This window comes from Pseudophryne corroboree, chromosome 9, assembly GCF_028390025.1.
Source record: "Pseudophryne corroboree isolate aPseCor3 chromosome 9, aPseCor3.hap2, whole genome shotgun sequence".
NCBI classification, from domain to species: domain Eukaryota; kingdom Metazoa; phylum Chordata; class Amphibia; order Anura; family Myobatrachidae; genus Pseudophryne; species Pseudophryne corroboree.
Genome location: NC_086452.1, coordinates 36,098,931 through 36,112,973, shown reverse-complemented (window position 1 = coordinate 36,112,973; position 14,043 = coordinate 36,098,931). Strand labels below are relative to the sequence as shown.

The following is a 14,043-nucleotide window of genomic DNA, read 5'->3' as shown; positions in this document are numbered from 1 at the left end:
CCACTACACAATCCCACTGTATTTTCCAGCCGCTACATCTATACATCCTTTTGAAAAAGCTTTTGATTTCCCCTATAGTGCAGACATGCTCTAACTCAGAGGTTCCCAAACTGTGTGCCGTGGCTCCCTGGGGTGCCTCGGGACACTTGCAGGTGTGCCCTGGGTTGGTGGTCCAGGACCAATTCAAATTATTCATGGTCAATAATAAGATTTTACTTACCGATAAATCTATTTCTCGGAGTCCGTAGTGGATGCTGGGGTTCCTGAAAGGACCATGGGGAATAGCGGCTCCGCAGGAGACAGGGCACAAAAAGTAAAGCTTTTCCAGATCAGGTGGTGTGCACTGGCTCCTCCCCCTATGACCCTCCTCCAGACTCCAGTTAGGTACTGTGCCCGGACGAGCGTACACAATAAGGGAGGATTTTGAATCCCGGGTAAGACTCATACCAGCCACACCAATCACACCGTACAACTTGTGATCTAAACCCAGTTAACAGTATGATAACAGCGGAGCCTCTGAAAGATGGCTTCCTTCAACAATAACCCGAATTAGTTAACAATAACTATGTACAATTATTGCAGATAATCCGCACTTGGGATGGGCGCCCAGCATCCACTACGGACTCCGAGAAATAGATTTATCGGTAAGTAAAATCTTATTTTCTCTATCGTCCTAGTGGATGCTGGGGTTCCTGAAAGGACCATGGGGATTATACCAAAGCTCCCAAACGGGCGGGAGAGTGCGGATGACTCTGCAGCACCGAATGAGAGAACTCCAGGTCCTCCTTAGCCAGAGTATCAAATTTGTAAAATTTTACAAACGTGTTCTCCCCTGACCACGTAGCTGCTCGGCAAAGTTGTAATGCCGAGACCCCTCGGGCAGCCGCCCAAGATGAGCCCACCTTCCTTGTGGAGTGGGCCTTTACAGATTTAGGCTGTGGCAGGCCTGCCACAGAATGTGCAAGTTGGATTGTGCTACAGATCCAACGAGCAATCGTCTGCTTCGACGCAGGAGCACCCATCTTGTTGGGTGCATACAATATAAACAACGAGTCAGATTTTCTGACTCCAGCTGTCCTTGCAATATATATTTTTAATGCTCTGACAACGTCCAGTAACTTGGAGTCCTCCAAGTCACTTGTAGCCGCAGGCACTACAATAGGCTGGTTCAGATGAAATGCTGACACCACCTTAGGGAGAAAATGCGGACGAGTCCGCAGTTCTGCCCTGTCCGAATGGAAAATCAGATATGGGCTTTTGTAAGATAAAGCTGCCAGTTCTGACACTCTCCTGGCCGAAGCCAGGGCTAGAAGCATGGTCACTTTCCATGTGAGATATTTCAAATCCACCTTCTTTAGTGGTTCAAACCAATGAGATTTTAGAAAGTCCAAAACCACATTGAGATCCCACGGTGCCACTGGCGGCACCACAGGAGGCTGTATATGTAGCACTCCCTTAACAAAGGTCTGGACTTCAGGGACTGAAGCCAATTCTTTTTGAAAGAAAATCGACAGGGCCGAAATTTGAACCTTAATAGATCCCAATTTGAGACCCATAGACAATCCTGATTGCAGGAAATGTAGGAATCGACCCAGTTGAAATTCCTCCGTCGGAGCACTCCGATCTTCGCACCACGCAACATATTTTCGCCAAATTCGGTGATAATGTTGCACGGTTACTTCCTTCCTTGCTTTAATCAAAGTAGGAATGACTTCTTCCGGCATGCCTTTTTCCTTTAGGATCCGGCGTTCAACCGCCATGCCGTCAAACGCAGCCGCGGTAAGTCTTGAAACAGACAGGGACCCTGCTGAAGCAAGTCCCTCCTTAGAGGTAGAGGCCACGGATCTTCCGTGATCATCTCTTGAAGTTCCGGGTACCAAGTCCTTCTTGGCCAATCCGGAACCACTAGTATCGTCCTTACGCCTCTTTGCCGTATAATTCTCAATACTTTTGGTATGAGAGGCAGAGGAGGAAACACATACACCGACTGGTACACCCAAGGCGTTACCAGCGCGTCCACAGCTATTGCCTGCGGATCTCTTGACCTGGCGCAATACCTGTCCAGTTTTTTGTTGAGGCGAGACGCCATCATGTCCACCATTGGTCTTTCCCAACGGGTTACCAGCAAGTGGCAGACTTCTGGATGAAGTCCCCACTCTCCCGGGTGAAGATCGTGTCTGCTGAGGAAGTCTGCTTCCCAGTTGTCCACTCCCGGGATGAACACTGCTGACAGTGCTATCACATGATTCTCTGCCCAGCGAAGAATCCTTGCAGCTTCTGCCATTGCACTCCTGCTTCTTGTGCCGCCCTGTCTGTTCACATGGGCGACTGCCGTGATGTTGTCCGACTGGATCAACACCGGTTTTCCCTGAAGCAGAGGTTCTGCCTGGCTTAGAGCATTGTATATTGCTCTTAGTTCCAGAATGTTTATGTGAAGAGACGTTTCCAGGCTCGTCCATACTCCCTGGAAGTTTCTTCCTTGTGTGACTGCTCCCCAGCCTCTCAGGCTGGCGTCCGTGGTCACCAGGATCCAATCCTGTATGCCGAATCTGCGGCCCTCCAATAGATGAGCCCTCTGCAACCACCACAGAAGAGACACCCTTGTCCTTGGAGACAGGGTTATCCGCAGGTGCATCTGAAGATGCGACCCTGACCATTTGTCCAACAGATCCCTTTGGAAAATTCTTACGTGGAATCTGCCGAATGGAATTGCTTCGTAAGAAGCCACCATTTTTCCCAGGACTCTTGTGCATTGATGTACAGACACCTTTCCTGGTTTTAGGAGGTTCCTGACAAGCTCGGATAACTCCTTGGCTTTTTCCTCCGGGAGAAAAACCTTTTTCTGAACCGTGTCCAGAATCATCCCTAGGAACAGCAGACGAGTTGTCGGCATTAACTGGGATTTTGGAATATTCAGAATCCACCCGTGCTGTTTTAGCACTTCTTGAGACAGTGCTAATCCCATCTCTAGCTGTTCTCTGGACCTTGCCCTTATTAGGAGATCGTCCAAGTATGGGATAATTAATATGCCTTTTCTTCGAAGAAGAATCATCATCTCGGCCATTACCTTTGTAAAGACCCGAGGTGCCGTGGACAATCCGAACGGCAGCGTCTGAAACTGATAGTGACAGTTTTGTACAACGAACCTGAGGTACCCCTGGTGTGAGGGGTAAATTGGAACGTGGAGATACGCATCCTTGATGTCCAAGGATACCATAAAGTCCCCCTCTTCCAGGTTCGCTATCACTGCTCTGAGTGACTCCATCTTGAACTTGAACTTCTTTATGTACAGGTTCAAGGACTTCAGATTTAGAATAGGCCTTACCGAGCCATCCGGCTTCGGTACCACAAAAAGAGTGGAATAATACCCCTTCCCTTGTTGTAGAAGAGGTACCTTGACTATCACCTGCTGAGAGTACAGCTTGTGAATGGCTTCCAAAACCGTCTCCCTTTCGGAGGGGGACGTTGGTAAAGCAGACTTCAGGAAACGGCGAGGTGGATCTGTCTCTAATTCCAACCTGTACCCCTGAGATATTATCTGCAGGATCCAGGGATCTACCTGCGAGTGAGCCCACTGCGCGCTGTAATTTTTGAGACGACCACCCACCGTCCCCGAGTCCGCTTGAGAAGCCCCAGCGTCATGCTGAGGCTTTTGTAGAAGCCGGGGAAGGCTTCTGTTCCTGGGAAGGAGCTGCCTGTTGCTGTCTCTTCCGTCGACCTCTGCCTCGTGGCAGATATGAATAGCCCTTTGCTCTCTTATTTTTAAAGGAACGAAAGGGCTGCGGTTGAAAAGTCGGTGCCTTTTTCTGTTGGGGAGTGACTTGAGGTAGAAAGGTGGATTTCCCGGCTGTAGCCGTGGCCACCAAATCTGATAGACCGACTCCAAATAACTCCTCCCCTTTATACGGCAAAACTTCCATATGCCGTTTTGAATCCGCATCGCCTGTCCACTGTCGCGTCCATAAAGCTCTTCTGGCCGAAATGGACATAGCACTTACCCGTGATGCCAGTGTGCAGATATCCCTCTGTGCATCACGCATATAAAGAAATGCATCCTTTATTTGTTCTAACGACAGTAAAATATTGTCCCTGTCCAGGGTATCAATATTTTCAATCAGGGACTCTGACCAAACTACCCCAGCACTGCACATCCAGGCAGTCGCTATAGCTGGTCGTAGTATAACACCTGCATGTGTGTATATACTTTTTTGGATATTTTCCATCCTCCTATCTGATGGATCTTTAAGTGCGGCCGTCTCAGGAGAGGGTAACGCCACTTGTTTAGATAAGCGTGTTAGCGCCTTGTCCACCCTAGGAGGTGTTTCCCAGCGCTCCCTAACCTCTGGCGGGAAAGGGTATAATGCCAATAATTTCTTTGAAATTATCAGCTTTTTATCAGGGGCAACCCACGCTTCATTACACACGTCATTTAATTCTTCTGATTCAGGAAAAACTATAGGTAGTTTTTTCACACCCCACATAATACCCTGTTTAGTGGTACCTGTAGTATCAGCTAAATGTAACGCCTCCTTCATTGCCAAAATCATATAACGTGTGGCCCTACTGGAAAATACGGTTGATTCGTCACCGTCACCACTGGAGTCAGTGCCTGTGTCTGGGTCTGTGTCGACCGACTGAGGCAAAGGGCGTTTCACAGCCCCTGACGGTGTTTGAGTCGCCTGGACAGGCACTAATTGATTGTCCGACCGTCTCATGTCGTCAAACGACTGCTTTAGCGTGTTGACACTATCCCGTAGTTCCATAAATAAAGGCATCCATTCTGGTGTCGACTCCCTAGGGGGTGACATCCTCATATTTGGCAATTGCTCCGCCTCCACACCAATATCGTCCTCATACATGTCGACACACACGTACCGACACACAGCAGACACACAGGGAATGCTCCTAACGAAGACAGGACCCACTAGCCCTTTGGGGAGACAGAGGGAGAGTTTGCCAGCACACACCAAAAGCGCTATATATAACAGGGATAGCCTTATAATAAGTGCTCCCTTATAGCTGCTTTATATATATCAAAATATCGCCATAAATTTGCCCCCCCCTCTCTGTTTTACCCTGTTTCTGTAGTGCAGTGCAGGGGAGAGACCTGGGAGCCGTCCTGACCAGCGGAGCTGTGAGAGGAAATGGCGCCGTGTGCTGAGGAGATAGGCCCCGCCCCTTTTCCGGCGGGCTCGTCTCCCGCTATTTAGTGAATCCAGGCAGGGGTTAAATATCTCCATATAGCCTCTGGGGGCTATATGTGAGGTATTTTTAGCCTTTATATAGGTTACATTTGCCTCCCAGGGCGCCCCCCCCCAGCGCCCTGCACCCTCAGTGACTGCGTGTGAAGTGTGCTGAGAGGAAAATGGCGCACAGCTGCAGTGCTGTGCGCTACCTTTAGAAGACTGCAGGAGTCTTCAGCCGCCGATTCTGGACCTCTTCTGACTTCAGCATCTGCAAGGGGGCCGGCGGCGCGGCTCCGGTGACCATCCAGGCTGTACCTGTGATCGTCCCTCTGGAGCTGATGTCCAGTAGCCAAGAAGCCAATCCATCCTGCACGCAGGTGAGTTCACTTCTTCTCCCCTCAGTCCCTCGTTGCAGTGATCCTGTTGCCAGCAGGACTCACTGTAAAATAAAAAACCTAAGCTAAACTTTTTCTAAGCAGCTCTTTAGGAGAGCCACCTAGATTGCACCCTTCTCGGCCGGGCACAAAAATCTAACTGGAGTCTGGAGGAGGGTCATAGGGGGAGGAGCCAGTGCACACCACCTGATCTGGAAAAGCTTTACTTTTTGTGCCCTGTCTCCTGCGGAGCCGCTATTCCCCATGGTCCTTTCAGGAACCCCAGCATCCACTAGGACGATAGAGAAATAATAGGCAAAACCAGTGCTGGTGACTGCCAGTCATAAAATATGTGGCCAAATAGAAGCAAATATTGTCCCTCACCACACACCTGACCCTAAGGATGACATATAAACGCGATCTACTTAATGTAATATTTCTTTCTAAATTTCTCAATAAGAAATTTTTGGCCTAGGGGTCCCGTGAAATAAATTCTGATATTCTAGGGCGCCGTGATTCAAAAAAGTTTGGAAACCACTGCTCTAACTAAAACTCCTTTTACTATTGTAGCTAAGCACACCCACTTAAAACCTTTTTGCACATCTGCATAGGTTACATGAGCTACAAAGTGCTGCGTTGCACAGACACAAGTAATCTATAGACCCTGCTTTTTACTTTGTGTGACACTAATCTTAGGGAAGAGACAAAGCAGGAGAAGAGATGGGATGAGGAGGAGAACAGTTGAGAAAATGCAGTTTGTCACGTTTTGCATACTGGGGCGGATTCTGAGGTGGGAGGAAAGCAAAAACAAAAAACAGCATGGTTTCACCATACTTTCCGACTTGTAATTTCTACTCTACATGGAAAGCCTGTAAAGGAGGTCCATGTGATCACTGAGGGGGTGGGGCCAGGGGCATTGCATCAATAAGTCCGCCTCTATCTAGGCAAAATGACACAAATTACAAGTGTGGGTGGGGCTAATATGGAGCAATTCTCATAGAATTGTGTCACATTAGCCCTGCTCCCGCCCTACAAACCTGCTGTTCCTACGTAGATATTGAATATAATAGTCCTGCTTGGTGTAATCCGCATAATCTTGTATGTATGTATGTATGTATGTATGTATGTATGTATGTACTGTATGTATGTGAGGACAATGGGGGTAATTCAGAGTTGATCACAGCAGCAAATTTGTTAGCAGTTGGGCAAAACCATGGGGGTCATTCCGAGTTGTTCGCTCGGTAAATTTCTTTGCATCGCAGCGATTTTCCGCTTAGTGCGCATGCGCAATGTTCGCACTGCGACTGCGCCAAGTAAATTTGCTATGCAGTTAGGAATTTTACTCACGGCTTTTTCTTCGTTCTGGTGATCGTACAGTGATTGACAGGAAGTGGGTGTTTCTGGGTGGAAACTGGCCGTTTTATGGGAGTGTGTGAAAAAACTCTACAGTTTCTGGGAAAAACGCGGGAGTGTCTGGAGAAACGGAGGAGTGTCTGGGCGAACGCTGGGTGTGTTTGTGACGTCAAACCAGGAACGACAAGCACTGAACTGATCGCACTGGCAGAGTAAGTCTCGAGCTACTCAGAAACTGCACAGAGAAGTCTTTTCGCAATATTGCGAATCTTTCGTTCGCAATTTTAAGAAGCTAAGATTCACTCCCAGTAGGCGGCGGCTTAGCGTGTGTAAAGCTGCTAAAAGCAGCTTGCGAGCGAACAACTCGGAATGAGGGCCCATGTGCACTGCAGGTGGGGCAGGTGTAACATGTGCAGAGAGAGTTAGATTTGGGTGGGTTGTGTTCAAACTGAAATCTAAATTGCAGTGCAAAAATAAAGCAGCCGGTATTGACTCTGCACAGAAACAAAATAATACACCCAAATCTAACTCTCTCTGCACATGTTACATCTGCCACACCTGCAGTGCACATGGTTTTGCCCAACTGCTAACAAACGTGCTGCTGCGATCAACTCTGAATTACCCCCAATACACAGTAATATTCCTCTTGTTGGTGTATAATTTGTCAGCTGCAACTATTTATTGTTAACTATTTACCTGTTCTATGTAGTGTCGGCTCTTAGGCTATATATTAATATATATTAAGTTCTTTTATTCACTTAATTCAATTATAATAAAATGTTATACTGTAGCATATCACCGCTCAGCAGTAATATTGCTATAATGTAGCATTAATAACAATTTTATATATATATATATATATATATATATATATACACATATACACATATACACACAGTATGTGTGTATATATATATATATATATATATATATATATATATATATATATATATATATATATAGAGAGAGAGAGAGAGAGAGATATTAAAAATTAGTGGACGAGAGACAGAATAATCGTTCAAATTAATTTGTGCTAAATATTAACCATTGAAACTCTCTGCCCTTCCAGGTGCCTCGTCACCAGATATGGAGTCCAATTATGGGGGCGGCCTTTTAGACATCGTCAAAGGGGGAGCGGGTCGCCTCTTCAGCAATTTGAAGGACAACCTGAAGGACACGTTGAAGGACACGTCTACTAAAGTCATGCAGTCAGTGGCCAGGTGAGATGGAGATTCATACAATGTAGTCAGTGTCGGACTGGGGCGTGAGGGTTCCACCAGGCAATGCCGAATTAGGGGCCCAAGCTTAAGGAGTGTGGCAAGCCACCAAAGGGGGTGTGGATATCCACAACAGAGGGACTTGGCCAACCATTAGACAGGACAAAGAACAGGGCACCTTTATAAAGGAGGGTACAGGGGCCGTGTCAGGACTGCCCACTTTGACTGGCGGGAGGGCTTACCTTGGTGTATTTGTCATAGAAACAAACCAAGCAAACAAGTTCATCCGTGATACTGACCCCTAGAGTAGGGTGTGGGCATTCAGGCAGTGAGAGACCATGGTCTGCTGCCATGGTGAAGGTGACAGATATCCTGGGGCCGATTCACCTTTGCACTTTCAGGAACACTTCAACACGTTAATTGTATTTCTTCCAGCAGTTGTAAAAATATAATCAAGACTTTCAATCACACGAAGGTGCCTGATAAGGACATTCCCAGTGCCCCATCACTCGTAGATATAAGACAGGGATGGAGCTACATGTAGAACTGTTTTTGGAGAAAAATAGCATTTTATATCCCTAGAGGGACCGGTGTGAAGGAGACTAAGAAGTTATTCTTCTGTCCACCATGCGCCTCTCCAGCTGGACAGCCCTAGAATGTGGCTTGTACATGATGCACTTGATTCATTGCGTTTGTGCCATACACTGGACAGCCTCAGATATGGCGGATCATACACAACCCCCATTGGCAGCAGGGATGGCCACCATGCTATCTGGTCTCTAAGATCCGTCCCTAAGATTGCAGCTTTGGTAACAAAAAGCTCATGAGTAGTGTTAGCACGTTGTAGTGTAATGAAACACGGCTGGACCCATGAAGAACGCTTCTGGTTCAGGTGGCAGAGAGTTAGAGAAATGAAAGCAAAAACAACAGGAGGGGTGGACTCTGCGCCTTTAGAACAGATACGAAATTGGAATGTTCTAGTAGCATGTCGTCCTTTATCTGCTGTCATGGTTGCAGACAAAATATTTCCAGACAATGTTGTTTTTCTGTAGAACAAGGTCTTCCTAAGTACTAACCGACAAGACTTTTCTTTCTCTGTTTTTAGTTATGCAAAAGGAGAGCTGGATATCTCATATATTACCTCAAGGATTATCGGTAAGTAATGTTACACTTATTGAAATCTTTGTCGTACTTATTCTGTATTAACAACTTTTATGCCATGGCGCAGCAGTGAACCGCGGTAACCTGCGGAGGAGCCACCCTCCACCGTTCCTGTTGAAATAATTGCACGTCTGCCACCATGGAATATTGGCGCACTGCTAATGGGGCATAGTCAGTTTGCAAGGGATGTGCTTGGTTCTTTTAAAGCACTAGGCCGCCCTCCAGACACATACCTCCCCAATCTTGGGGGCTAATTCAGACCGGATCGCGGCAGCGATCGCAGTCTGAATTTTTTTGTGGAGTGCGCCCGCGCAGCGGCCGCACTGCGCGTACACACCCTGGGAGCCCAGTGAGATGCTAATGAGCATCACTGGGCTGCGATCGCCTCTGCCTGGTTGACAGGCAGAGGCGGTTGCGGGGCGGGAGGGGGCGTGCCAGGGGTGTTAGAACGCCGTTGGCGGGGCATGGTCCGGACAATGGAGGCGTGTCCGGACCGTTGGGTGGGCGGGCCGCGGTGGCTGCGTGACGTCACGCGCAGCTGCTGTGACCCGGGATGCGGCGGGTAGCTCCTTGCCAGAGCGCAGGAGCTGCGCAGGTAGGGAGCTACTCGCCAGGTACAAACGCGTCGCCACCGTGCAATGCTTTCGTACCTGTGCGGGAGGGGGGGCAAGGACTGACATGCGGGGCGGACTAGCCCTGTACTGGGCGTCCCCCCGCGGGTGGTCTTCAGTTTGACGGCTGTCGGGATCCCGGCGCACAGTATACCGGTGCCGGAATCCCGACAGCCGGCATACTGACACCTTTTCTCCCTCTTGGGGGTCCGCTACCCCCCCTGGAGGGAGAATAAATAGTGTGGTGCGCATAGTGCGCCACCGTGCCCGCAGCGTGGCGAGCGCAGCGAACCTCCAAGGGGCTCATTTGCGCTTGCCACGCTGTCTGTATGCCGGCGGTCAGGATCCCGGCGCCGGTATGCTGGTCGCCGGGAGCCCGGCCGCCGGCGTACCATACTACATCCCCCCGCATGTCAGCAAATGAGGTGACATAAGCTAATATGCTTACCAAACCCGCACTGCCACACAGTAAAAAAAACAAATGCTGGCAGTACTGGTTTGGTATATACATTCAGTGGCCACATTATTCGCTACACATGTTCACCTCCTTATAAATGCAAATATCTAATCGGCTAGTTGTGGCAGCAACTCTTGCATAAAAGCATGATTATACGGTCAAGAGGTTCAGTTGTTGTTAAGGCCAAACATCAGAAGAGGGAAGAAATGTGCTCTGAGTGACTTTGAAGAAGGAAGGATTGTTGGTGCCAGATGGGGAGATTTGAGTCTCGGAAACCGCTGACCTCCTGGGATTTTCATGCACAACAATCTGTAGAGTTTACTGAGAATGGAGCTGGGGTCTAATCCTCTGTCATACTCTTGTTTCCCTAGTGATGTCCTTTCCGGCGGAAGGTGTGGAGTTAGGGTTCAGAAACCATATAGAAGACGTGCGCTCGTTCCTGGATTCAAGGCATCTGGACCATTACACAGTGTTCAACTTGTCACCCAAGTCTTACCGCAGTGCCAAGTTCCACAATCGGGTGCGTATCACTGTGCTTTATATGTGCGCAGAATGCGCTTTATGTTACAGCTGACGTGTGCAACTCAGACTTCTCATATCCGACTCTGTGTATTCTATATTACTCTCTGTGATTATATTCGCCATGACGGATAATATCCTCCACCCCAACCACCACCGCACTTTCTACCCAGCACCTGTACGTTATATAACCAGTAGATGTTATGGGTTCAGTCCTACACGGAAATCAGACAGGAAATGGTGCCAGTAGGAATATGTTGCTGTATGTGGGACCCACCTGGAAGACAGGACAGAGAGTGAGCAGCCTCTAGGAGACAGTGCCATGGGTCTGTTGTACCAGATGTTATTAGCGTTGGCACCATGTATGGTATCTGCATATTAGACTGGGCACCAGATATGAGGTCTGTGTATTAGACTGGACACCAGATATGAGATCTGTGTATTAGACTGGGCACCATGTATAAGATCTGCATATTAGACTGGGCACCAGATATGAGGTCTGTGTATTAGACTGGGCACCAGATATGAGATCTGTGTATTAGACTGGGCACCATGTAAAAGATCTGCATATTAGACTGGGCACCAGATATGAGGTCTGTGTATTAGACTGGGCACCAGATATGAGATCTGTGTATTAGACTGGGCACCAGATATGAGGTCTGTGTATTAGACTGGGCACCAGATATGAGATCTGCGTATTAGACTGGGCACCAGATATGAGGTTGCTTATTAGACTGGACACCAGATATGAGATCTGCGTATTAGACTAGGCACCAGATATGAGGTTGCTTATTAGACTGGGCACCAGATATGAGGTTGCTTATTAGACTGGACACCAGATATGAGGTCTGCGTATTAAACTGGGCACCAGATATGAGATCTGTGTATTAGACTGGGCACCAGATATGAGATCTGTGTATTAGACTAGGCACCAGATATGAGGTCTGCGTATTAGACTGAGCACCAGATATGAGATCTGCGTATTAGACTGGGCACCAGATATGATATCTGCGTATTAGACTGGGCACCAGATATGAGGTCTGCGTATTAGACTGGGCACCTGATATGAGATCTGCATATTAGACTGGACACCAGATATGAGGTCTGCGTGTTAGACTGGGCACCAGATATGAGATCTGTGTATTAGACTGGGCACCAGATATGAGGTCTGTGTATTAGACTGGGCACCAGATATGAGATCTGTGTATTAGACTGGGCACCAGATATGAGATCTGTGTATTAGACTGGACACCAGATATGAGATCTGCGTATTAGACTGAGCACCAGATATGAGATCTGCGTATTAGACTGGGCACCAGATATGAGATCTGTGTATTAGACTGGGCACCAGATATGAGATCTGCGTATTAGACTAGGCACCAGATATGAGATCAGTGTATTAGACTGGGCACCAGATATGAGATCTGCGTATTAGACTGGGCATCAGATATGAGGTTTGCGTATTAGACTGAGCACCAGATATGAGATCTGCGTATTAGACTGGGCACCAGATATGAGATCTGCGTATTAGACTGGGCACCAGATATGAGATCTGCGTATTAGACTAGGCACCAGATATGAGATCAGTGTATTAGACTGGGCACCAGATATGAGGTCTGCGTATTAGACTGGGCACCAGATATGAGATCTGTGTATTAGACTGGGCACCAGATATGAGTTCTGCATATTAGACTGGGCACCAGATATGAGATCTGCGTATTAGACTGGACACCAGATATGAGATCTGTGTATTAGACTGGGCACCAGATATGAGATATGCGTATTAGACTGGGCACCAGATATGTGTTCTGCGTATTAGACTGGGCACCAGATATGAGATATGCTTATTAGACTGGGTACCAGATATGAGATCTGCGTATTAGACTGGGCACCAGATATGAGATCTGCGTATTAGACTGGGCACCAGATATGAGGTCTGTGTATTAGACTGGGCACCAGATATGAGATATGCTTATTAGACTGGGCACCAGATATGAGTTCTGCGTATTAGACTGGGCACCAGATATGAGATATGCTTATTAGACTGGGTACCAGATATGAGATCTGCGTATTAGACTGGGCACCAGATATGAGATCTGCGTATTAGACTGGGCACCAGATATGAGATCTGCATATTAGACTGGACACCAGATATGAGATCTGCATATTAGACTGGACACCAGATATGAGATCCGTGTATTAGACTGGGCACCAGATATGAGGTCTGCATATTAGACTGGGCACCAGATATGAGATATGCATATTAGACTGGGCACCAGATATGAGATCTGCATATTAGTCTGGACACCAGATATGAGATCCGTGTATTAGACTGGGCACCAGATATGAGATCCGTGTATTAGACTGGGCACCAGATATGAGGTTGCTTATTAGACTGGGCACCAGATATGAGGTTGCTTATTAGACTGGACACCAGATATGAGGTCTGCGTATTAAACTGGGCACCAGATATGAGATCTGTGTATTAGACTGGGCACCAGATATGAGGTCTGTGTATTAGACTGGGCACCGGATATGAGATCTGTGTATTAGACTAGGCACCAGATATGAGGTCTGCGTATTAGACTGAGCACCAGATATGAGATCTGCGTATTAGACTGGGCACCAGATATGATATCTGCGTATTAGACTGGGCACCAGATATGAGGTCTGCGTATTAGACTGGGCACCTGATATGAGATCTGCATATTAGACTGGACACCAGATATGAGGTCTGCGTGTTAGACTGGGCACCAGATATGAGATCTGTGTATTAGACTGGGCACCAGATATTAGGTCTGTGTATTAGACTGGGCACCAGATATGAGATCTGTGTATTAGACTGGGCACCAGATATGAGATCTGTGTATTAGACTGGACACCAGATATGAGATCTGCGTATTAGACTGAGCACCAGATATGAGATCTGCGTATTAGACTGGGCACCAGATATGAGATCTGTGTATTAGACTGGGCACCAGATATGAGATCTGCGTATTAGACTAGGCACCAGATATGAGATCAGTGTATTAGACTGGGCACCAGATATGAGATCTGCGTATTAGACTGGGCATCAGATATGAGGTTTGCGTATTAGACTGAGCACCAGATATGAGATCTGCGTATTAGACTGGGCACCAGATATGAGATCTGCGTATTAGACTG

At 47.6% G+C, this 14,043-nt stretch overlaps 1 protein-coding gene across 3 annotated transcripts in view; it reads left to right on the top strand.

Moving 5' to 3' along the window:
* The window catches only part of DNAJC6 (DnaJ heat shock protein family (Hsp40) member C6), a 275,117-nt gene that overhangs the window by 87,282 nt on the left and 173,792 nt on the right, over window positions 1–14,043 (top strand). For all 3 annotated transcript variants that reach the window (XM_063939170.1, XM_063939171.1, XM_063939169.1), the window contains 3 exons: window positions 7,983–8,133; window positions 9,236–9,285; window positions 10,731–10,879. In XM_063939170.1, coding sequence (XP_063795240.1) covers window positions 7,983–8,133; window positions 9,236–9,285; window positions 10,731–10,879 — 350 coding nt within the window. The remainder of the gene's footprint in view (window positions 1–7,982; window positions 8,134–9,235; window positions 9,286–10,730; window positions 10,880–14,043) is intronic.